The sequence below is a fragment of the Tetrao urogallus genome (assembly GCF_951394365.1).
Source record: "Tetrao urogallus genome assembly, chromosome: 1".
NCBI classification, from domain to species: Eukaryota; Metazoa; Chordata; class Aves; order Galliformes; family Phasianidae; genus Tetrao; species Tetrao urogallus.
The window spans coordinates 140,468,536-140,491,836 of record NC_136813.1 but is presented as its reverse complement, the minus strand read 5'-3'; the positions used below and the strand labels follow the sequence as shown (position 1 = coordinate 140,491,836).

The 23,301-nt window shown below is 41.9% G+C and overlaps 1 protein-coding gene across 1 annotated transcript in view; it reads left to right on the top strand.

Moving 5' to 3' along the window:
- NUAK1 (NUAK family kinase 1) overlaps positions 1 to 22,580 on the top strand; it is a gene marked incomplete at both ends in the record, with an annotated part of 44,483 nt that extends 21,903 nt beyond the window's left edge. The window contains 6 exons of the mRNA XM_079535190.1: positions 1,963 to 2,083; positions 12,622 to 12,773; positions 14,034 to 14,099; positions 19,846 to 19,965; positions 20,252 to 20,384; positions 21,427 to 22,580. Of these exons, the coding sequence (XP_079391316.1) occupies positions 1,963 to 2,083; positions 12,622 to 12,773; positions 14,034 to 14,099; positions 19,846 to 19,965; positions 20,252 to 20,384; positions 21,427 to 22,580 (1,746 nt within the window). The remainder of the gene's footprint in view (positions 1 to 1,962; positions 2,084 to 12,621; positions 12,774 to 14,033; positions 14,100 to 19,845; positions 19,966 to 20,251; positions 20,385 to 21,426) is intronic.
- Between the last annotated feature and the right edge of the window lie 721 nt (positions 22,581 to 23,301).

Genomic DNA, 23,301 nt, shown 5'->3' with positions numbered 1-23,301 from the left:
AATGGAACCCTTCTTAAATTCTTCCTCAGAGCCAAGTACAAGGCTGTCTTTTAATAATATAAAAAAAAAAACAACACGTGTTTTTACCCATGTCTATATTTATTTCTTACAGGAATGCACATATTGCTCCAAGAGCCACCCACATCCTTCTTGTATACAGGGTGTATTTGCATTTGCAGCCTGTCTCACTGCAAACATGAGAAGGGGGGAAAATGCAGCCTCCTCTGTACTGTTGGTTGGCCTCTCTATCTCTAGAGTCACTAGCAGATTACCTGGGTCACTCATACAATTGGGATCCATTGCATTACCTTTACTAGAAATACCCATAGCGTAGATAAGACCGTAGTTGTGTTATTACCTTTAAAATCTCTGTACCAAACATTTAGGTAATGAGGAAGAAAAGAGCTGTTTTGTTTTCTGCATGCTGATCAGTTAGTCATTTGACTTCTGCTTTCTGTTCCTCTGTCCCTAAGTAGGGTAGCACTCGAGCACGTGCTTGATTTTAAACACATGCTGAAATCCTTGGGAATTCAAAGGAATGGAGCATATGCTTATTGCTTTTGTGAACAACGTTGCTTTTCAGAGTTGGAGGCCTTATAGGAAACCTGATCCTTTAAAGTAGCTCCTGCTTATATGCATTTCCTTTTTTTTTTTTTTTTTTTAATATTGTAAGGTTTTTCCCTTCTTTCTTTAGCATCCTCGATGCTACATCATGTAATAAAAACAATACTGGTCAGGCTACTTGCAATTACTAAAGTAGGCAGTGAAAGTACTTTTCCAAGGGAACCAGGGAAATCACATAAATCGCAGATTTACACATGTTTTTGCAGGAGAAATCCATAGCAGTTGGCAGCATTGAATGGCAGAAGTGTTGTTTACCCATTAAGGGGTGGTCATCTCAGCAGGTCAGCGATGCATTTCAAAGGCTTCTTGGTTTGATTTTAAGCCAGCCGATAATTTATTCCTTGAACTCTGCCTTATGAAAATAAAACCCAGTTAAATATTGAGTGTAATAAAGGCTATGCTGCCATTCAGGCTGCACAGTGCCCTCACCTTCCTTCACACCAGCGTCTCTCCATTGTTGGTATGGGCATTTCTCAAAGGGCACAAGCTGACCTCTGCAATTATTTATGGAGTTGTTCAGATAAGCCCTTTTTCACAGGCAACGCTCACACACTCACAAGGGCTGTTATAATTTGAATTTATACCACGGGTTCAGCTGTCGCTTCCTCTGTTCCCACCCTGCCTTTTGGAAAGATACCCAGTCACATGATGTGCTTGTAAAAAGGTTGCTGATTGAGGAAGGATGCAGGAAGGATATGGTTTTGCAGTGATTGCATAAGTGCTTTGCAGGGTCTGAAAGCCATGGGTTTATATGAGGACGAGTTAAGATGTGAATTTCAAAGATTTATTTTTTCTGATTTTGAAATAAGTCACGAGCAGTTCAGCTGTTTTGGAGGACCATAGAACTCGTGTGGATGCGGTCTACAGTGTATTAGCAAGGACTAATATCTGTTTTGTAATCAGCACCATGGATTCTCTGCCTCCTTTCCATCAGAGATCTCAGTCTTGTTTCAGAGAAGTTGTCTCCAAAGCTTCTGTTTGAAATAGTCAGAAGTGATCGTGTCCAACTGAAAGTTGTTCCCATCAAAGGCTTTGGGGAGTTTTACTGTTTGCCTCAGACTGCTTAGACTAACACAGAGGTCCTTCCACAAAGTGCTGTGCTCCCTCTCAGAGAAGTCCTGAAGATCATGAAGCTTCATGTCATGCTTTGCCATAGTGAGAGTGTATTGCTCTCAAATGAAGGAGCTGGGATGTGGAGGTTTGTATTTTAAAACATTGTTTTGGTGATTTTGTGTTCTGCCAACATCTAACATCTGTATTTATTTTCTGAACTCTCCTTAATGGATTATATGCATCTGTTCAGTTCCAAGAATAATGCTTGATTTCCTGAATTTATAGGTTGCAATAAAATCCATTCGTAAGGACAAAATTAAGGATGAGCAAGATATGGTTCACATCAGACGGGAGATTGAGATCATGTCATCCCTCAGCCACCCTCATATCATCACCATATATGAAGGTTAGTGAACGTGATTCTCCTCTCCAACCACTCAGTTATTTTCTTGGACCTGATATTCATGCTTCTTGAGGTCGTGCCCCAAACTCTCACTCATGGCATAATCCATCTCTTAACAAACAGACTGTTCTGAGTGCTGCTTTCCCTCTGAACAATCAGTGTTTCTCAGACTTGTATCCCTTTGTCCAGAGGAACTTCTTCATGTGTTACTTAAGTGTTACGTCTACGGTGGGTGGATATCATTGCATGTATCATTTATTCTCCCACTGGAAAATTCAATTTAATTTCACCCCCCCTCACACAGCAGCTCCATGTCACTTTGTGTCCCCAACCCCTCTGCCAGTCCTTACAGACTTTTCTTCCCTGGGCTGCAGAAGACTGGTTTTGTTTGCTCTGCTTATCATGGACAATGCTGTGTCTGTCTGTATGATTTTGAATACGCTCTCCATTTTATTTATAAACATGTTCTCCTTAAGTGTGGTCCTCCTTTACCTACAGATTAGTCTTGCTGGTTCTGTGATTGCTGCTTTTTTACCATGAATCCCGGTATCCACTTCCGACCAACCTCTGCAGTTTCCTGTTGTTCTGGTCACTGGCCTATCACTCATGTTCCGTATTCCTGTTGTTTCTCTCTAACTCCTTTCTTTCTGGGACACAGAAGTGAAGCCTGATAATTCCTGGCTCCTAGAACTGCTCCCTTGTCCAGAGCAAGGATCAGGAAGCTGGAGCATTCTTCCTTTTTTCGCTTATTTGTTCATATATTTATAGAGTATTACTCTGCAGGAGAATATCCTCCTCCTTCCTTCCTTCCTAAAGTCTACAACATCCCAGATAGAGCTAAATAGCTTTAGGGGGAGGGGGATATGTGCAGAAAGACACCAGCTAAGAGGTTCGCTGCCAGGCCCTACAAGAAGGGCAGCATCCATGGACCTGGTCTGTGGTCTCTGAAGGCTTAGAGGGGCTTGGATTGGGTGGACTTCTTCCAGGGGTTCACCTCTTCCATACACATAGCAGGAAGCCCAAATTTAGCCCTTTGCATTTACATACCCATGAGGTAAATGTGCAAGGTGATGATATGTGTATGGCAGGTCCACTCCAATCAATACAATTGATTGGAATACAATCCAGTCAATACAAGTGATTAAAAGAAGGGCTGGCTTGGAGTACTGTTATGGTATCACATATTGAGTTATTCAAAAGCATGTTCTTTTACTTGAAAAGAGATGAATATCTGTCTTTTTATTGAATAAACTCATAACAGGATCTGGGAACAGAAAAGAGGAGGGATGCTGTGTCAGCATGTGGGTTGCAAATGGAATAAAACTTATTTCAAATGTGCACAGGAACTCTGAAAGAAAGAAAGATTAAGCATGCTGCAGTGCTTTGACCAACTGCCCTTCTTATCCTTAGTTTGAATAGTTTTTCCTGAGTTAAAACATTTATAGAAGTTAAAAGCATTACAGTATTTTTAAGAAGCAGATGATAAAGACCTGTGGGAGCAAACCTTTCCTCTCCATGGAGTGAGGAGTGTCATTGCTGTAGAGAATCAGGCAGGTTCATCCCATCTCCAGGAGGACAAGTGGTGGGTGGCCTGTGGTGGGTGATGTTACTTCCCTCTGCATCTCCCTGCTGTTGTGCTCCATCAGCCAACAGCAGCCCTTTGTGGAGACAAACCTGGAAGCAGTTTTTCTCTCATTTTTGGGAAGTTTTCCATTCTGTTGCTCGTTTGTTTCCTTTTAGTTTTCTAGAAAGCAGAGCAGCTTTTCATGGCCTCTTGTGTTTAACTCATGCCCTGGAGGGGTGGACAGCGGAAGACAGCCACTTGGTTTGAATGCAGCCCATTGGATGATGGAATTTTGTAGAGCTTGTCCAGCCTTTGCAAGCAGTCAGGGTCAGTATTCAGCCTTAGCAGCCAACACTGGAACATTGGATGTCATAGTACTGGGAAGATGTGTGGGTGAGCAGCGGGGTCCAGAAGCATGGTCATGTACTGCCCAAAGATCAGGCTGTGAGTTCAGTGACCCTTAAGCTGTGCTTCATTTCAAGCCTAAGAGTATACTTCTAGTAAGCTTATGGGACTACATCTAGGACTCAAGTATTTTTGTCCTGTTGAAGTGGATTTTAAACACATGTGTGTGTTCCTCTTGAGTGAGGCATAAAGAATGATAATATTGCCATTCACTGACTCAAAATGTTGGGCTTTGACTCACTAAATTGGAGCCATCCAGTATTTAGGCAGTTGAGCTACACCGGAAGTCTTATTTCCCTCTCTTTAGTCAGGACAGATCAACATCTATACTTGATGGTTTGCTCTCTCCTAGGAGAACTTTTTTCAGCTAGGTGGGGTAAATGGCATGCTTTTGGTGATGGATGGAGTCTAACAGACTAACTTAAGTCAGATGCTTAACTTGTGGACTGGACCTATCTTGTGGGAACCTTTTTGAGCTCACTGTAGGTATTCAAACCACCTCTGCATATCTCGTAACACTGACTCTACCTAGCATGGACAATGCTACATCTCTCTGTAGCATCTTTGAAAACTCTTTGTACAACATTGACAAACATGTGTTTTCCTTAAGTAGGATCCTTGTTTAGGTATCCTTTTGACCTGCCTGCTTGAAAGCAATTAACCTCTGAATTTGTCAACTTGATGTAAACAAGAGCTTATCTTTTTTTTTTTTTTTTTTTTTTTTTTTTAATATCAAGCAAATCCAAATGGGTGGAAACAAAGCTTTTCAGTTTAATGATATATTTTTTTTGTAACCTAATGAAAAGGAACGTATCTTGCCTGTTACCATGAGAGTAGCTGTACAGTTCTGAGTCCAAAGAAATTCCAGCCTCTCAGCAGGGCTGTAATTGGCAATCGGTTGAGTGCGGCTGCAAGGAAAGTGCTCTTTCAAGTGACTTTAAACTCCTTGAAAGGGACTGGATAAATGAAGCTAGCTTTGCTATCAGTGTTCTGATTTCAGGACATAAATTTTAATTTATAGAATAATACCTCTGTCTGTCTCCCCTTTACCCCACCTTCCCCTGCCCTATTTCTTTCTTTGCCTTGAAAACTCCAGGATTTGATAATAAAGCCTTTCAGAGCTAGCGTATTTTTTCAGGAGTAGTCTGAGTGCAAAATCGCTTCCATCTGGCAATGCTTTATAAAAGTTAAAGCTGGGGAAGAACACAGGGCCTGATTCTGTAAACATTTAAATATGTGTTAGACCAATCACAAGAATGAAGTTATGCTCGGGACAGTCAGAAGTGAGCTCTTGAGTGTCTGTAGTATGAAATACAGCACCTATGTATTTCTATGCTGGAAGAGTTGTCCTTGGTAGGCATAACCATATAGAAATGTCTATCCATTTGCAAATGACACTTGAAAATAAATAGATTATTTGCTAACAGGTTCATAGAAATAATTTAACGAAGATTCTCCCTGAAGAATGAATAAATATTAGGATCGCAATTCAGTGCCAGTGGAACACGATGGCATTAACATGAACAAGTAGCCAAAGGAAAGCACGTGCTTAAGTGCTTTGCTGGATTGGGGCCAGGATGCTTAGAGGAGTGCTGGACCTTTTAAAGCAACAAGGCACAAAAAAAAAAAAAAAAAAAGAATATTTCCCATGTAAGGCAGACTTCTTTCTTTGTTTTACATTGTATTTTTCGTATTGGTAAAAAAAAAAATGCAAAAAAGCAGAAAGGTGTTCCAACTATAATGACTCGAGTGAGGTAGCATGCTTTGGTTCATCAGAAAATCAGTTCAGCTTTTCTGTACTTTGAAATACCATAGACAACGGAAGGAAATCTGATGGTGTGTACTGGTGGTGGCATAGCATTTCATGGTGCTAATTTTACTTGCCAAGTACGTGTTCAACCTCACACTTGGTAACAGACTTCTGTACGAGAAAATGAAAACAAACATTAGGTGTTTCAGAAGCACAAAGGTCTCTCTTCTGTGCATGCTGCTTGAGTCGTGTCAGTCAAACCACATCAGCAAGAGCAGACACGTTGCAAAACAGCTGTCCAGTAGCAGCTGGCAAGACACAGAATCCCAGAATCATTACGACTGGAAAAGACCTCTAAGATCACTTCATCCAAACATCAGCCCCCACCATGCCTGCTAACCATGTCCCTCAGTGCCACATCTACATGATTCTTCAACATCTCCAGGAAACTGGCACCTTTGGAGACAGGCTGCATCTCTGCAGCAGCACTGCTTCAGGCAGGTGCTTCCAAACTGTCCGTGTGTATCCCTGCAGGATGGAGGCCCTGCAGAACAGTGGTGGCACCCGTTGTCTGTAGATCTGTCTGTACGGAAAGCAGCCTGATGCTGTATCTCAGTCTGACAGTGCTGTGCAGGCCGTCCCAGTCTCTCATGTTTTTCAGACATAACCAAAACAAACCTCAGTGCCTAATTACTTGAACCCTTCTGTGTGCGAAACACCTAAAAATGTCAATACAAATCCCTTGAAATGTCATGGGGATGGCAGGGCTTTTAACAAGAATGATGAAAGCTGGAAAGCTGGAATGGCTTTTTTTTTAATTCTGCCAACAGAAAGTACTTCAGCTGTGACAGTATTTAAGCACATTTCTAATTGGTTTCCTCTAACTATGTAGGCTTTTGACCTTAGAGTGCTTTATTTCCATTGTTTTCAGTTGATAACATCCAAGAACACAAAGTAATATTTCTAAAGTCTGGCGATAGTAATGAAGCAAATATAAACAAACTTAACTCTTCGGTTTTCATACCCCACCTTTATGAATTTCCTCTCATTCAGGATGACTGCCCAAACACCACTTTGTTTGACTTGACATTGACCCAAACGCATGAGATCACTGGCAAGTTCAATTTGGACATTAAAGTGATGGCGAGCAGCACTGAAATTTATTTCTATCTTTCCACTTACACAGGCCTCCCACTGCAGTGTAAATGTTTGCTTGTCTGAGGTTCCTCAGCAGTTTGTAATCATAATTAAGAAGAAAAGGGAAATTAACTCTTGTATTCTTCGCTGAAACAAAAGACAATTAGTGTAATATGTAGTATTGTGGCTGAATTAGCAGCTCTCATTTTTCCTCCCCTTCCTTTTTTAAATAGTATATAGTCAAAATCTGCATATCCTAAGTATCATGCTCTGAGAAACAACCTTGCCAAGGATAATGGTTCTCATTTTGATTTAATCCCCACTGGAAAGTAAACTGTAGCATGCTGTCTGATTTAAAATGATTATTGCAGGATCTTAACTGCATTCCTTTAATTTAAGAAGAGATGCAATAAAGCCATAATTCAGAAAAGCAATTTAGCACATGCATATCTTTAAAACGCATACTTCTGTGTTATTATCTTCCATCATAATGGAGCATATGCATAAATTTAAACACATATATATAGCGGTTTACTCAATTAAACCTTGGATTTTTTCATGGCTGCTATATGTGCTGTTCACAGCCAGCCATAAACTACTAAAATAATAAAATAAAGAATATTGTTTTCACATATCTTTACATCAAGCAGCTGTAAACCTTTCCGAGCAGTCAAGAGCACAAAAGACACACAGGGCAGAATTTCTAAGGTAAAAAATGCTTCAGTATTCACTTATCTTTTGAAGAAAAGTTCGTGCCTTATTACATGAGTGAGGTAATTGGGTCATACATGACTTTTCTCAATGAAAAGGTTATTCTCGTCTGCATCTCTAAAATTAAAAACAAACTCGCTTGTTCTTTTGATTTGGCTGACCTTTAATAAAAGAGCATTTTGTAGCAGTGGAAAGGTACTTCTGTCTGCGGCTGTTAGGAGAGTAATAAAAATACCGCTGAATGGAAAGACACCAGATGGAAGGAATGTCAACATACTGGAACTAATTTAGGAGATTGCTCTGATAGAGAGCAAAGGCATGAGGAGAATTCAAATGGTTCCAGTGCAAAGAGATTGGCTGCCCCTCTTAAACTAACAAACTGAAATCCTTACCCCAGGGTTACATGTAAACCAAATGGAATCAGCCCACAAGGAGGTAGTCCATTAAGGGGGAAGAAATCCTCCCCCCTCAGCACTCAAACAGCCTTCAGCATCCTGGAAGCTTAAGAAAGGGCAAAAGCATTCTGCTTCGTTTTGCTTTTTATATTTAGTTTCAAATAAGTCTGAAGCAGAGAGATGTCCAGTGTACTTGTACTCTGAAATCTTTCTGACTGACGTTTGCAAAACTGGGTCTGTGTGGACTTTCAGCACCTTTGGGGCAAAGTCCATCTTTGGCGACGCCTAAGTTGGACAGTATGTTCATCCAATGACAGACTTGTCCCAAGCAGTTTCAGCAGAGTTGATGGCTGTGGAGCTAAAGGCAGAACTTAGCAGTAGATTGAAAATAAAAGAAGAGTGCTTATCAGGAAGAGGTTCCTACCCTACCAGTGCTATTTAGAAGATAGAAAGCTGTAGATAGAAGCTGAGTTCATCATTTCATGGCCTCTAAATATAAATATGCAGAGAGATTATATCCAAGAATTACTGCTGTAGTAGAACAGCCTGTGAAAGAGACAGATTGTTGATGTTACAAAATGTACTTTGTCTCAGATATGTCTTTGGTAGTGAGAAGTGAAATTCTTTCCCAGTTTCACATTTTTATTCTTCAATGAGTTTTGAAGCCAACAGATTTGGTTTCAATTATCAGCTGAGAAGTATAGCATTTTCTTCTTTTTTTCTTCTTCTTTTTTTCTTCTCATTAAAAAAAAAATAAAATAAACAAATAAACATATTAGAGTTAAGAGTTTAGAGAAAAGCTGTAAGAAATCTATCCTTGACCACTGGAACTTAAGCACTCTTCGCTGCTTGTGCAGAGCACTCCTCTTAGCCTCCACTAAGGCTCTCAGTGATGGGCAGAGCAAGCAATCTTGTAGCTCACTGGAAGATGCTATTTCTCCATGTTGCCATATGCCTTGCCTTCATACATTAACACAGCTGTCTTGCTCGTCTCCTAGGGGTGCAGTCATGCTGTTCCATGTACCGTGTGGCACATCTCATTACCACTCCCTGATCCCGATTCCTGCTGTGCTCTCATGGTACTGTTCTCCCTTCTACCCCACGGCCAGATGGAAGTGCAGGAGTCTCAGAAGTCAACCTTTAGTCCTTTAGGCTCTATCTACAAAGATATTGCAACCACTGCCCTGCACTGCCTGACCGCAATGGCTGAGGTGATGCAGCAGGCCTCCCACAGCACTGAGGCCTTGCTGCAGCTCTCTTGGCATCATTCAGCTTGCAGAGCAGTAGAAATAAACATAGCTGCTCAAAAATATATGACATACAAATTGTAGCAAGCGTTCCTCCTGCTGCTTTCTCCTTAAATCTGTGGAGCTCATGTCTTGTATCTGAGAAACCATGGTTTCTTGATATGTGATTGGCAGGCCATCCCTCCTGCTACCACCTGTCTGAGTGCTGATACCACTGACTTTCCACTTATCTTATTTGTGCAGCTCTGTTTGTAGAGTACCAGTGCTTTGAAAGAAGAAGGAGTAGCCCTACCTCACCCATACACAACCTCTCTCCCTCCCTTGACCTTGGTTAGGGTTGAGGGGTATTGGCTGAATGTGACATGGCAATACCTCAGTGGGAGAAATGGGATGCTCGTGGCGTGTGGGATCCCACCAGAGCCCTGCTTCTCCATTGGCAGGAGCTGCAGCCAGATTGCAGGCACACTGAGAAGAGGGGGTGAGTTTTGGAATGAATATGCAGTAGGATGGCAGATAATAAATCATACGGAGCAAAAACAAAGAGTGAACCGAGCCGTCCCAGAAGCTATATGGAGGCAATCCGTCCGTCATCAGCCTGCAGGTTACAACCCAGGTGTTAACAGGGCAGTATATTTATTACCTCATTATTATTTGCAGTAAGTCGATCCAGCCTTTAATTAATGCCCTCCTCTTTCCCCCCAGCCGTTGGCCACAATGCTTTCTTGGAGCATATGTTTATAGAACTGCAGACTATGCTCAGAAGGGAAATTTAGAAGTGTCTGTATGAAGTCTGCCTGGCATCCTAACTGCTGCTGTGAAAATTCGTGGTGTGCATGGCTGATGGGCTGAGAATTGTAAAAAAAATTCCTCCTACCTCCCTGAAACAAAAGATTCTCCATTTGCCTCTACTGCATGGTGAAGAAATAAATTGCTGCGCAATCCTGTAGTCACTCAGCTACAATCATACTGAACAAGCCTCTGCAAACTTAGGGTGGTGAGACAGTGGAACAGGTTGCCCAGTGAGGTTGCGAATGCCCTCTCCCTGGAAGCATTCAAGGCCAGGCTGGATGGGGCTCTGAGCAATCTGGTCTAGAGGGTGGTGTCCCTGCCTATAGCAGGAGCTATAATTGGAGCTACATGATCTTAAAGGCCCCTTCCAACCCAAACCAGTCTATGATTCTAAGTCCAAGGGTAGTGGAAAGTATCTTTAAATGCACTCCTGACTCAGTGCTCTCTGCATCATTTTTGTATAAATGTACGAAAATATGCCTGGATAAGGGCTTTTATTAATATGGCAAATTTTGGTTCAGAAGAATTAGATTTTAGAATTTCATACTTCGGACAAGCAAGGAGGGTTCAGCCCTTAGAGCTGAGTGATGAAGGCAAAATTTTAGTCAAAACTTAAGTTGCTAGAGTGTCACATTGTAGTAGGACTGTCATTGCTGTTATGCTGATGAGAGTCATTGAGTGAGATTCATGGTGCCCTGGGGCAGCTCCACCTGTGTGTGCATCGTATAATCCCGAGCACAATGAATCTGCTATTTGATTGTTATTTTTTAAAAAGCAAACTGCTTTTTTTTTATTGGTTTGTCTTGACTTATCAAAACTACATTTCACCTTCCTGCGTAACTGTATAGCAACCCTTTCCAAGCTTAGAGAGGCAAGTCTGCGCATTAATGGTAACACACCACAGCACTTCCATATATGACACGGCATTTGTTCAGTTTTTCCCAAACATATCAGTCTGTCATTCTTGGAGAGGATGCCATAAACACAATCCATCTAGAGTCGGCTCTTCCAGTTTCCGAAGTTTATTGTTAATGAGGATGCACATAGGATGTAATCACTGGCAGGAACCTCTGCTTCGGGGTGCAGTGAGGCCAGCAGACAAGTCAGCGGCCAATTTTATCTGGCTGCTCCCTCTGCCTTTTATCAGAGCTGTTTGGCTGGGGTTCAGGGGTGTTAGAGGGAGCTGCAGAGGTTTTGGCTTGTGGAGTTGAGTGACAAGGTGTGAGAGGATATGAGGCAAAGCCTAAGAGCAGCAAATACACATGCATTGAGAGAGGCAGCTTTGCATTTTGCTGCAAAAGCTGAAGTTTTTTTGTGTGTTTTTCCTTCTTCTTTTAAACACTAAAGACTACTGGCAGGGCTTTGCTCTGATAGAAGAAGGCGTCGTTCCAGCAGGGCTGGTCAAAACTAGCATCCGCTTGCAATGACCCCTATAACCTCTTTCATCTGAAGATGTTTTGCTGCTAGTGTGACAGCAGGCTGCCACCAGAGGATAAAACAGAAAGTCACTATGTTTTAATGTGAGGCAGGTGCAGGATGTTTCCATTGGGTTGTGGAAGATTTTTGGTGTCAGAGGGGAAAAACTCGTTGGCAGCCAGGACACGGTGGCAATTCGAGACTTCTCATTGCCTGCTTTACTAGATTAAGTGTTTAGTTATCTGCAGTTCCCAATGAAGTCCTTGACAGCACGTGGCACAAAGTATCCTGAGCTCTGAAGGAACAGCATCAATGTGACATAGGTCAGATGAATGTTCCTCTTCCTACTTACGTGGGACTTGCGTGTCCCTGCTAGCTCTGCAGAAGTGACAAAGGTCATATCTCCAGCAGGCTAGGGGTCATGCAGCAGAGGCTGGAGACAACTGAGCTCAACGATGGGCTGGGTGCATGAGATAGGCTGCAGAGGGACTGTGACAGGAGTGGTAGAGCTCTGGAGACACTGCAGCTACTGCTCGCTCAGGTGTTTGTGCCCACCATGTTGCTGCAGAGTTGGGCTGGAAGAGGATGCATGCATCAGTTTGTTTGTTGGGTTTTGATGGTAGGTAAAAGCCAACAGTCATTATAAGCCAGGCTGCTATTCTGTATCAAGCATTAATTGAAGGCACAGTCAATTGTCCATTTTTTAACCTTTCTGGATGATGATAGCTCCTGATTCCTTCTGTCATCTGGCCCCATGAGGACTGCTGGTAAGAGGAGCCAGGATTAGAATTCGGATGGCACAGGCACAAGTTCCTACCTCACCTCATGAGGATCAAGTTGACACTGTTACCCTGTGACCCCATGTTATAGAGACAAAGGCCTTCTTTCATTGAGCCGTGTGAAAGTCAGCAGCTCCTCAAAGCCTTCCTTCTCTTGGTCTGAAATGTTGTTGCCTTTCTCTGGAAAATGTAGCTTTGAAACTTGCTTTTGGAAGTGTCACTTTCCAGGCTATAGTGATGATACCAGGTTGTGTTCAGTCATCCTAAGCCTTCTTCTCCCTTTAAAGTGTCATTTTAAAAATGTTTTCAGTAAGCGGTGGGTTTCTTTTTTTCTTATGTCTTGTGCAGTGTTTGAAAATAAAGATAAGATTGTGATCATCATGGAGTACGCAAGTAAGGGAGAGTTGTATGATTATATCAGTGAGAGGCGACGACTGAGCGAAAGAGAAACAAGACACTTCTTCCGGCAAATAGTCTCTGCTGTACATTACTGCCACAAGGTAAGCAAGGAATTTGATATTAATAAATGCTATTTGAAGGCTGCGTAGTGATTGTATTTCAAAGCACGTCTGAGGCAACAGCATTCATTATTAAGTATGACAGCATGTGATTATATCAGTACACCGGGAGATCTTGTGTGAAAGTTCTACAGTAGTTCACTGCCTGTTTTTATAGTCTAAGGATGTTTTCCTGTGCTGCAGCATACTACTTGTCACTCCCTTACTGTTAGCCATACCTCCCGTTTTCCCCTTGGAAATAATTCTTCTGACATAAAGAAAGTAATTAACAACATTAACTGGAAATTTTAGATTGTTTGTATTAATATATTCAAACGAATGATAGCTTGCAAGTTCAATATGCAAGTGAACAACTTTGAAATAGAAGATAGAAAATATAAAACCAAAAAAAGAGCTGGAGAAAAGTATGACTGTTCAGCCTTAGCATGTACTTACTCTGGATAGTCAAAAATAACTTCTCCAGATGTTGTAGGAGCACTAGAAAGATACTCTTTGCTAATGACTTTATCCATCAAGGTCCCCACTCGAATGACAATTCAAACAGTCAAACCCCGGGTGATGGACTGGCTGTCATCATAGATCTTTTATCTCTACTTGAACCAGCTGCACAGAGCCAAAACTTGCATCAAGCTAAAGGCAACAAGCACCAAACACAGTGTTTTGTTTGAATTCTTGCACGTTTTGATCTCCATCTGAATTCTGATAAACAAGGCAAGTTTTCAAAGTCATCACTGCACAGTGCTGAAAAGCTGCAGCAGCCTTCCTGGCACTGTTAGTTTTCCCCAAATTTCTTTAAAGAAGGCTCTGACCCAAACCCAACTTTTTCATTTCCATTCTGAACATTTAGGGTCTTTTAGGATTTTAGCTCCCTACATCCACACGGCTGCGTATTGGAGGAATGAGGGCTTTTGTAGGGACTAACGTCATTGACAGATATTTTCTGGTGCCTGGGAAGAATATATTGCTTTCACACAGTGGGGGCAGGATCTGGGCTAGAATTAAGTTCTGAAAAGACCCCCCTTGCCCCCTCCGCTGTTTTACAGGCTTTGTGGGAGGACAGATTCCAGTCATTCTTCCCTTAACCACACACCAAGTGACTAATACATCGCCTGTCACTAGTCACTGGGCCGTGAGTGTTATGACAGTGAAATCAGCCCTGAAATGCAGATGCAAAGACCACCCTGCCAGCTCACCTTTCATTTGCACATTTTCTTATATTCTCTTTTTCCTTCTTTATTTCAGAATGGCGTGGTCCACAGGGACCTAAAATTGGAAAACATCCTTCTTGATGACAATTTTAATATTAAGGTAAGATTCTTTCTCTCAGTTTCTCTGAATGGATTTGCATGTTTTGTAACATTTTTATCCAAGGTGTTAGAAGAGCCAGTGTTATGGCAACAGCTACTAAGCAACAGCATCTGGCAAGAGGCTCCAGGGTTTGGAGGCTGGGGAGGGAGCACCACTGGTGACGAGTCATACAAGCTAAATGAAGCTGTGCATGATACAAGGGAGAAGGCCGCGTCCTTCTGCCCCAAGACCACGATTCCCAAAGCAGTATCTATTTACTGGTAGGAAACAGCAGAGCATTTTGTGCAAATGAGTTTATTTTATGAACAATATTATTGCTGGCTGCTTCTGGGGCTAGGAGAAAACCTCGCCTGGTCTGCAGGGTTCAAGTGCCTCAAACAGAACACTCTGAATGTCCTTTTGATCATGGCTGGAAAATAAGCAAATAGAGTTTCAAAATAAACCGAGTAAAGCACATGTGCTTCATTAGGAAATGGCCTTGGAACTCCAGACACAAACATATACTTTGGATAGTGATGTCATTTCCATGTCATTTCTCCCCAGTGAAAGCATGGGAATGACCTTTTTTTTCCCTTCTTCTTTCTTTCCCGAGAAGCTGCAACACAAAGGTAGATAATGCAGGGACTAATGAAGATTGTAGGTGGCTGAATCTGTTTCACTTTCAGCTTTTTTGCTGCCTGGCGAGCTGGGTGTGAGAGCGGCTGGGTGTGCCGATCTGCAAACAGACAGTGGCAGAGATGCCAAAGAGGTTCTGCTGACTCTTCGGCATCCTTCCTTAATTAGCAAGACAAGGCAATCAAGTTGCTTTCTGTGTAGCCAGCTATCCGAGTTGCTTGGGTTTTCATTTTATTTCTGCTGAACATCACAAGGCTGCACGCATTGTGTTGCGCTAAAGAGATCTTCTTTACTGTAAGCTGATGTGCAATGGAAATGGAAAGTAGCATATGGTAGCTGCCATCTGTGTAGCACTGATGACAGAAACTCACTTGAATCAACCAGTGGATTAAAGACATGTCAATATGCAGCTCCTAAAAGTAGGCTTTTCAGAGGATCCATCTGAGGCAGCGCTCGGGCAGTGTGCTGTTAACATCCTGTGGCAAAGCAAACTTCTCATGCAGCATTGCTCCTTGCTGTAGACCTGGGTTTTTTGAAACCAAAAAGTTGCCTTTCTAGGACATTGTATACGAAACAGGCTTCCGCAGGCAGGATGACCTTTCTTTCCACAATACACGCCAAGCTATCTTCCCAGCTAATCAGGGAATTCTTGAGAGAAAAGAGGAATTTGTGGAATTTGCTAGCTGCGGTGGCCTGGATCCTGGAGCTGTAGTCCTCATATGCAAAACCAATCACTTTCCCAAGTCTCCGGGGAGCTGCACTTTGTCCAAAGGCTCAGCAGCCGCCACGGCCTTCCTGCTGGGAGGATGGGGCTCGGGATTGCTCTCCAGACCTTGCAGGACTGCAGAACCACAGATGTATTTCAGCTGCTGTAGAGTTGGGCACTGCATGGGGAGCTGCATCTCCAAAAATTTGGCCTCATCTTTTTCGGGAAGGCTTCTCTTTCCTGAACTAAGCTGTGTTTAGGCTGCCTCGTGGGTGTTTTGCGTCCAGCCCTTCCTCAGTTCCTTCCTTTCTCTCTCTTCTGGCTCATTTTTGACACCTTTCCTACTTTGAGACCAAGATCAGCCTTGAATACGCAGTGTTAAACATATTGCTGCTATTTCCCTGATGCTGAAGCCTTGAATACATTAACTGTGGTTTCTGGGTTACTTGTGCAAAATTTAACTTCCCACTTTTTCTTTGTTTTACTAAACAGTAACCGTTGGCAAGGAAACACATATGGAGCTGTAAATTATTTATTAGGAGCAAATCTATCAGGTCCTAATTCTGAGATTATTTCTGTATGGTTTATTCAGGCAGGAAAAGAAAAATATGCAGCATTGTCTGATGGCCTCAAATGCTCAGTGGAAGGCATTTTTTGGAAGTGGGAGAGATAATCGTGTCTGTACTTCCCCGTATTTACATTTCATTCAGTGGATTACAAGGCGCTTACAAAGTTGGCAGTTTGGTTTTAAGAATGGCAAAATGAGAGGAATCCCTTTGTTCCTGGGCGCCGTGTGCCATAGGAAACACGCCTCTGAAGAAGCCAGTGATCTATACGCTGTGGTATATACAAATGTGTCACAGTGACAAGAGGATAAAATTAGCAAGATACTGCAAAAATAGATCCATGCATCACGACTCAAGCAGTTCTTGCAGAACAGGAAATAAAGAGAACAATTAATCCACTAGAAAATATTATCCGGGCTGAAAGGGCCCCGACCTATTTTACATGATACCGCACTAACTTGGGCTCCATTTGTAAATTTTAGTGATACAAATGAAGGTCATGAAGTGGTGCTGTTAGGAGACATAATGAGCTTTTTTTTTTTTTTTTTTTAAAAAAGCTAAAATAGTGAATGAAAGTCTCTGGAAGCAATCACTTGGAAGTATAGCAACTAGGAAAGGCCAGTCTCTGAAGGCTGATAAATCTTGCAGGTCCACAAGCCAAATCTGGAGGGTGATTTTCTCAATTCATCCTGAAGGGACTCAGATGCTAGCCTTTGAGTCACCCTGGGGGTGACTTTTACTGGAAGAATTAGCAATGGGGAGAAGGTGTAGCTGCCTCCATTAGCCCATTACTCCTGCACTTCAATGTGATGAGGACCACATGTCCATGTGCAGCATTGCAGCTCCTCCCCAGCGCCTAAAACCCCCAAATTGCATGCAGTGAGCTGGAGAGACACTGTTTCACAATGCAGCAGCCAGGGAATCAGTGCCACTTGCTATCCAAATGCTGTGCCAATGCCCTATGCCACGAGTTACCCCCAGGGTGCCTCTGTCATGCAGCCCTGGCGCGATGGAGAGAGGGCTGTGATGGCTCCTGGACTGGGAATTGCACCTAAAATAGATGTCTGGCGGGCCTTGACGCAAACTGAATGATCAGCCCCAAAGTGATAGGAGACAAAAATGCACGTCTAATAGCTACACAATTCTACTTACTACACTTTCTCTTTTGCTGGTAAGGGAACACCAATCTGACTAACCACTGAGAGCCCATGGGGGTTTCATATATACAGAGTAAGTGTATGTAATTGGGATTTACCTTGCTGGGAGTCTCACCCACTGCACATATGTTTCATTTGCTTTAAGAGACGTAATTATTTCTATGTCTGCAGTACAAAGACAAGAATTCTGAAGTGGGGAGAACCTGATGATTTCCATGAGTGCAAACTTTGTGGAATTTATAGTCCACGCTTAAACAATAAATTGCATCTGGTTGGTCATAGTAACGGTAAATATGAAACATCCACCTCCTGAAGTGAAGGGAATAAAGCCCACTTCCCAGCTCCTCCCAGTTTAGGAAGTTTTTTGACTTCCATTCAAGTGCCATGAACATGAAGTAACGTTGGGCTTCTATTAATCTTGTTTTGAGGGGAGGGCATGACAGTTTTAATGGGAAAAGCTGGTAAACATCAGTTGGTAAGTATGGGAGTGGACTGCAGCATAAATACTTCTTTCCCGAATTATCAAAATGGAAACATAAATGCCCAAGTTTGAGAGTTTGTTAGTGTGAGCAATGGTATGTCTATCCCTCTATGTATGTTCATGCACATCTACATGCATTTTATACATTCCATGGTGTTAAGGGAATGTATTTTCTTAAGGAATCACACTGTGCAGTGTCTGTCCTTGTCTTAGCTGCATCCTGAGCTAAAATAAAACTCAGTGGCCAGCACGAAGCTGTAATGCTGAAATGATCCTATTCTTCCCCTGATTGACAGGGCACACTTCATAGGGCTTAAAACCAACTTCCTGCCAGTCAGGGTGACTTGATAAGAAAGTGGAATTTAGGGCAATTAAGTGCAATCTGAGCCATGAGAATATGTTTGCAGACTGCAATTGTACACCAGATGTTTTCAATGACATTCCAGCCATACAATGAAGATTTTACAAACCGCATTTATTTAAGGGTTGCATTTTCTGCTATGGGTTGATGATATGCTGTTTGGGGGACTGAGCAAATTCAAGCTATGAATGGACTTGGTGCAATGAATTAACATTAGTGAATGGGAATCAGCTGCTCTTTGAACAAGATACTCTGAGTCCAAATTGTTAGTGGAACACCTGCACAAGCAGAGCATCAAAACAGGAGAGGATGAAGTGTGAAACCTCATATTTGTTCCTTGACGTAAAACATGTTGTAAAAATGATACTTCATAAAATAAGTTTATATTTTTGTTATAAAAGTATATATCTGTCATATATAGATAGATAGGTATTTATGGATAAAGAGAATATATATCTGTGTTTGTATATTTGGGGGTAAAGAGTGAAAATTGGGAACTTCTGTCCACACTTCACCAGCTTTGTTACTTTGGTCTCAACTGAGACATGGTAGTTAATAGGGACAAAGCCTTTATGTCTCCCAAGAGTTCACTAGACATTGCAGTTGAAACAGATAATAGCAGCAATGGTTATACATGTTTTAGAAAGCCAGGAGTGAATGATGCTGCTGGTAAATCCCTTTCTTTTCTGGTCACTTTGCGTTTTCTCAAATTTTCTCTTGTAATATCAGATAATCACTGCTTCTTTCTGGGGTTTAATTCCTTTCTGGTAGAAAGGATCTGAATGAGGTAAAGAAAGCCCAAAGAAAGCTTATATCTCTTAAAGCTATAAACTGATAATACCTTTTTTATGCCTGTGCTTTGTCTTTTATATATGTCCTATGTCAATCGTTGGCAGTCATAAAAATATCTCTGGGAAACGGAAACATTTAGGTTTTAAATAAGATAAAAAAAACGAGATGTGTTGCTTTCTGCTACAGAAACAAAGGAAATGCAAAGGTTGTGGGAGTATTTAGTGTTGCTGTCCTCAGCCTTTGTTTTGTAAGAACAAGAACAGAGAATTGAAGTAAACAAATTATTTGGACCTGATCCTACAATTTCTACATGGGCAAAATTCCCAATAGTCCCCAGGGGTGTTTTGTTTGTGTTGGGAAAGCCGGATTTGGGCCCATTGTTTCCACTTAGGAACCAGACTTGTGTTTATTATCTCGTGATAGACATCTCGTTTACTTAGTGGCTCAGATTCCTCATCTTGAAGTCCCTGAATCTGGAGCAGTCAGTGGGTGCCTCACTTTCCCCTGTTTTCAACAAGAGACATTCCAGATGATTTCAAAAATCACTTGTATCCGACAGCTAACACTTGGTTTCTCATGATATGCCAACATCATTCCTCCTGTTGGATTAAAGGTCCTGACTTTGGGCTTGCATCTGCAAGATAAGAACAGGAGTACTTTCTGTGTGCTTTTGGTGTTAATGATTATACAAGATGAAGAGCAATCAGTGGACAATAGCCCAGTGCCTCCCAGTATGAAATTGTCTTTGCAATCACATGCAATTAATCTAGGATAGAATTACTGACTGATGGTTGTGGAGCCATGACATGTCTATAAGTGGAACCAAAGCATCTTTGTTCCTCATCCAGAGGATTTATCTTGGGGTCTTATCTGCTTCTCTAGAAGGCCTTTAAAGAAATCATGAAATCACAAAATAATTGGTTGGCAGGTGAACTTGAGAAGTTATCCATGTCAAGATCTCTGCCCTATAGCAGGGTCAAGTATAGTTTAGTCTTTCCTGATAAAGAATTTTCTGGTATGTTAAGGTATTGTTAATGCTACAGAAGCCTTGTACAATTGTCTTTGCAGATTGCTGATTTTGGACTCTCCAACCTTTATCACAAAGACAAATTTTTGCAGACCTTTTGTGGAAGCCCACTGTATGCTTCCCCTGAAATTGTTAATGGACGACCTTACAGAGGCCCAGAGGTAAGAAGGGTCAGTTTTTCAGTGGTGATATGGGGATGTCTTTTATGATAATAGTCTTAAGAGTTAGTCTTAGTGCCAATGCTATTGCATGTGTGGGTGTGAGTGAGTGTCTCCCATCTTGAAAGTTTGCTTCCATTTGCTTTGTCTGTGTTTGTCAAATGTTAGATACCAGTTTGTCCATCAGTAGGCATAGCTGGACACGATGCCACTCTTGTGGTGGTAATGGCAGGGAGAATTATGGCGGTCAGCTTTCCAGACCTTCATGCACATTGTCTCTGTATTTCAGGTTGACAGCTGGGCCCTTGGTGTATTGCTTTACACTCTGGTTTATGGAACCATGCCCTTTGATGGCTTTGATCACAAAAATCTCATCAGGCAGATCAGCAGTGGAGAATATCGTGAACCAACGCAGACCTCAGGTATAAAAAAGGTGCAAGGGCAATGTATTGAGCTGACAGGAGTTCAGAATGGAGGATTTGCCCTTCCAGCCTGTTTTTGTGTTATATTAGAATGACAAAGAAAAAAATCTCTCATTCCTCTACTAACTTCATCTGCAGTCCATTCCTATTTGGGTACAGCATTTACCAAAAGTCCTTTTGAAATGAAAATGTTATAGCATATAGATTTTATTGCCTTGGGGAAGCTTCAGCAAGCTCTTTTAACTAAATCTATGACAGTGGAAGGTCTGTTAGCTATTGCGAGTGGAATTGTTCAGACAAGCTGTAAACCAATACAACACACTGGTAAAGATCAGTCCTCTGACTATGCTGAGAGAAGATGAATGGTCCGAGTGAAGAGGTCTCTTATCTGAGAAGCAAGGCCAAAATTTGAATTAAATGTGTTTATTCCGAGGGTAACAGATTAAGCTGTCACCAGGCAGAAAAGCATCAGCTAAGTCTAGGGCTCTTTCCAGACTTAAGAAATATGTGTATATATTGTTATATTTAACTAAATATTTTTCTTTCATCATTTGTTTGCCATTCTTTCAATTTCCTGCTGCCACAATCCTCTCTTTATAAAAATACTCCTTTAAGGTACACGGAAGAATACACTTTTGTGGAAAAAGTAAATACAGGATCAGTAATAATTGTTTAAAATATCCCAATGCCCCTTTGTTTTCCTCTTAATTTTTGTAGTCATTAGAATTGACAGGTCGCTGACTTCTTTAGTAGTGTGCAACATTCAGTGATATGGGACATTGACATTCATACAATACAAATATTAATTTCTTTTATAACCCAGTGTACAATTGCCAGGGTGAATCATTTTCTGCTGATCGGAAGTAATCCTCAAATTCAATTTCTAACATTGACTGATGCACTAAGCCTTGCCCCCTTTCGCTTCTGTTGTAAGAACCATTATTTTTGCTTATTTGATTAGCTTCACATTTCAGTTTGAAACTGAAGGAGGAAATTAGAAACGCCAGTATATTAAACTTTATGTTCTATTCTTTGTCTGTAGATGCTCGTGGTCTCATCAGATGGATGTTGATGGTGAACCCTGAACGCCGAGCAACCATTGAAGACATTGCCAACCACTGGTGGGTTAACTGGGGCTACAAGAGTAGTGTTTGTGACTGTGATGCCATGAGGGACTCTGAGTCCCCATTGCTAGCAAGGTTCATTGATTGGCATCACCGCTCTACTGGCCTCCAACCAGAGACTGATACAAAAATGAAGTGCCTTTCTAAGCCCAAAGGTCCAGAAGTCACACTAGAAAGACAAAGGTCTCTGAAAAAATCAAAAAAGGAAAATGACATTGCACAGTCCATCCAGGAAGGAGGAGCTGAAAATACATCCAAACCCACTTCCAAAAGACCCAAAGGCATCCTGAAGAAAAGGAGCAACAGTGAACATCGATCTCACAGTGCAGGGTTCATTGAAGGTGTGGTCAGCCCAGTGTTACCTTCTGCTTTTAAGTTGGAGCAGGAGTTGTGTAGGACTGGTGTAGCCATTAAAACTGTTGTGGAGGGAGAGGTAGCTGGCAAATATGGCACTAAGCAGTCTTCACTAATGCCAAAAAAAGGAATCTTAAAGAAGACTCAGCAGAGGGAGTCCGGCTATTACTCCTCTCCAGAACGAAGCGAATCTTCGGAGCTCTTGGACAATAATGATGAAACAGTGAACAGTGACACCTCTCCAGGGGTCACAGAACCATCCAGAAATGGGTCTTACAGCCATTCCTGCAGGCGTAAGGGTATCTTGAAACATAATGGCAAGTATTCTACCAGCAGCACTGAATCTGCTCTAATTAGCCCTGATACACCAACTCTGGAGGCCATGGAAGAAGTAGTCCTGCCTGGAGATGCATTACCTCGAAGTTACAGTCGCCCTTCCAGCGTGATTAGTGATGACAGTATTTTGTCCAGTGACTCCTTTGATTTTCTGGATTTGCAAGAGAACAGGCCAAACAGACAGAGGATACGGAGCTGTGTCTCTGCTGAAAATTTCCTACAGATCCAAGACTTCGAAGGACTTCAGAACCACCCACGGCCACAGTACCTAAAACGGTATCGCAACCGTCTGGGGGACAGCAGTTTTTCCCTTCTCACAGACATGGATGATGTGACTCAGGTCTACAAGAAAGCCCTAGAGATCTGCAACAAGCTCAACTAGCAGCAGGAAGATGGAAAGGGAGGGAAAGGAGTTGTTCTGGGTACCTTTATGGTGGAGTTAGCCAAGTTACTATTTGCTGAGAATGGTAGGTTTTCCTTCAAAGGATCTGACTGTACCTACTTAACTGAACTCCTAGCAAAGTCTTGAATAGCCCCAAAGTCACAAAGTCATCTTACACTTCTCTAATTTTGTGTCTTCAGAATATTACCTATCTGACCAGAGCAAAACCTTTGGTCTTTATATACGTGATGAAAGTGTGTTAGGATCTAGCAGACAAAAGCATTGAGATTTAATGGCTTGGAGTGAAAGCTAGGCAGAATTAAAACTGGAAACAAGACACACACATTTTGAGAGGTTTCTAATTCATATTAAATTAGCTATATCAAGAGATAAGCTGAATTCTTCAAGTCAATTTTGGATGCCTTTCAGAAAGAGAACCTTTATTATCCCTTGAAGTTATTCATCAGGATACAGACATCTAATGTTTTCATTCAAGAGTTTTCATCTTGCATTATGCAGGAGGCCAGGCTGGATGGTCACCCTGTTTCCTTCCATTAGGGTGAACTGAGAGATTCCTGAACCCGTTCTGTAACAGATAATTTGTGAGTGTATAACTTCACACAGCTGTATGTATACAGGGATTGGAGTAGGCATCCAGATCTGGCCCTTTCTACAGCTGTTGCTCTTCAGAGAGCAGGAGGCCCTAAAATTGTTTCCAATA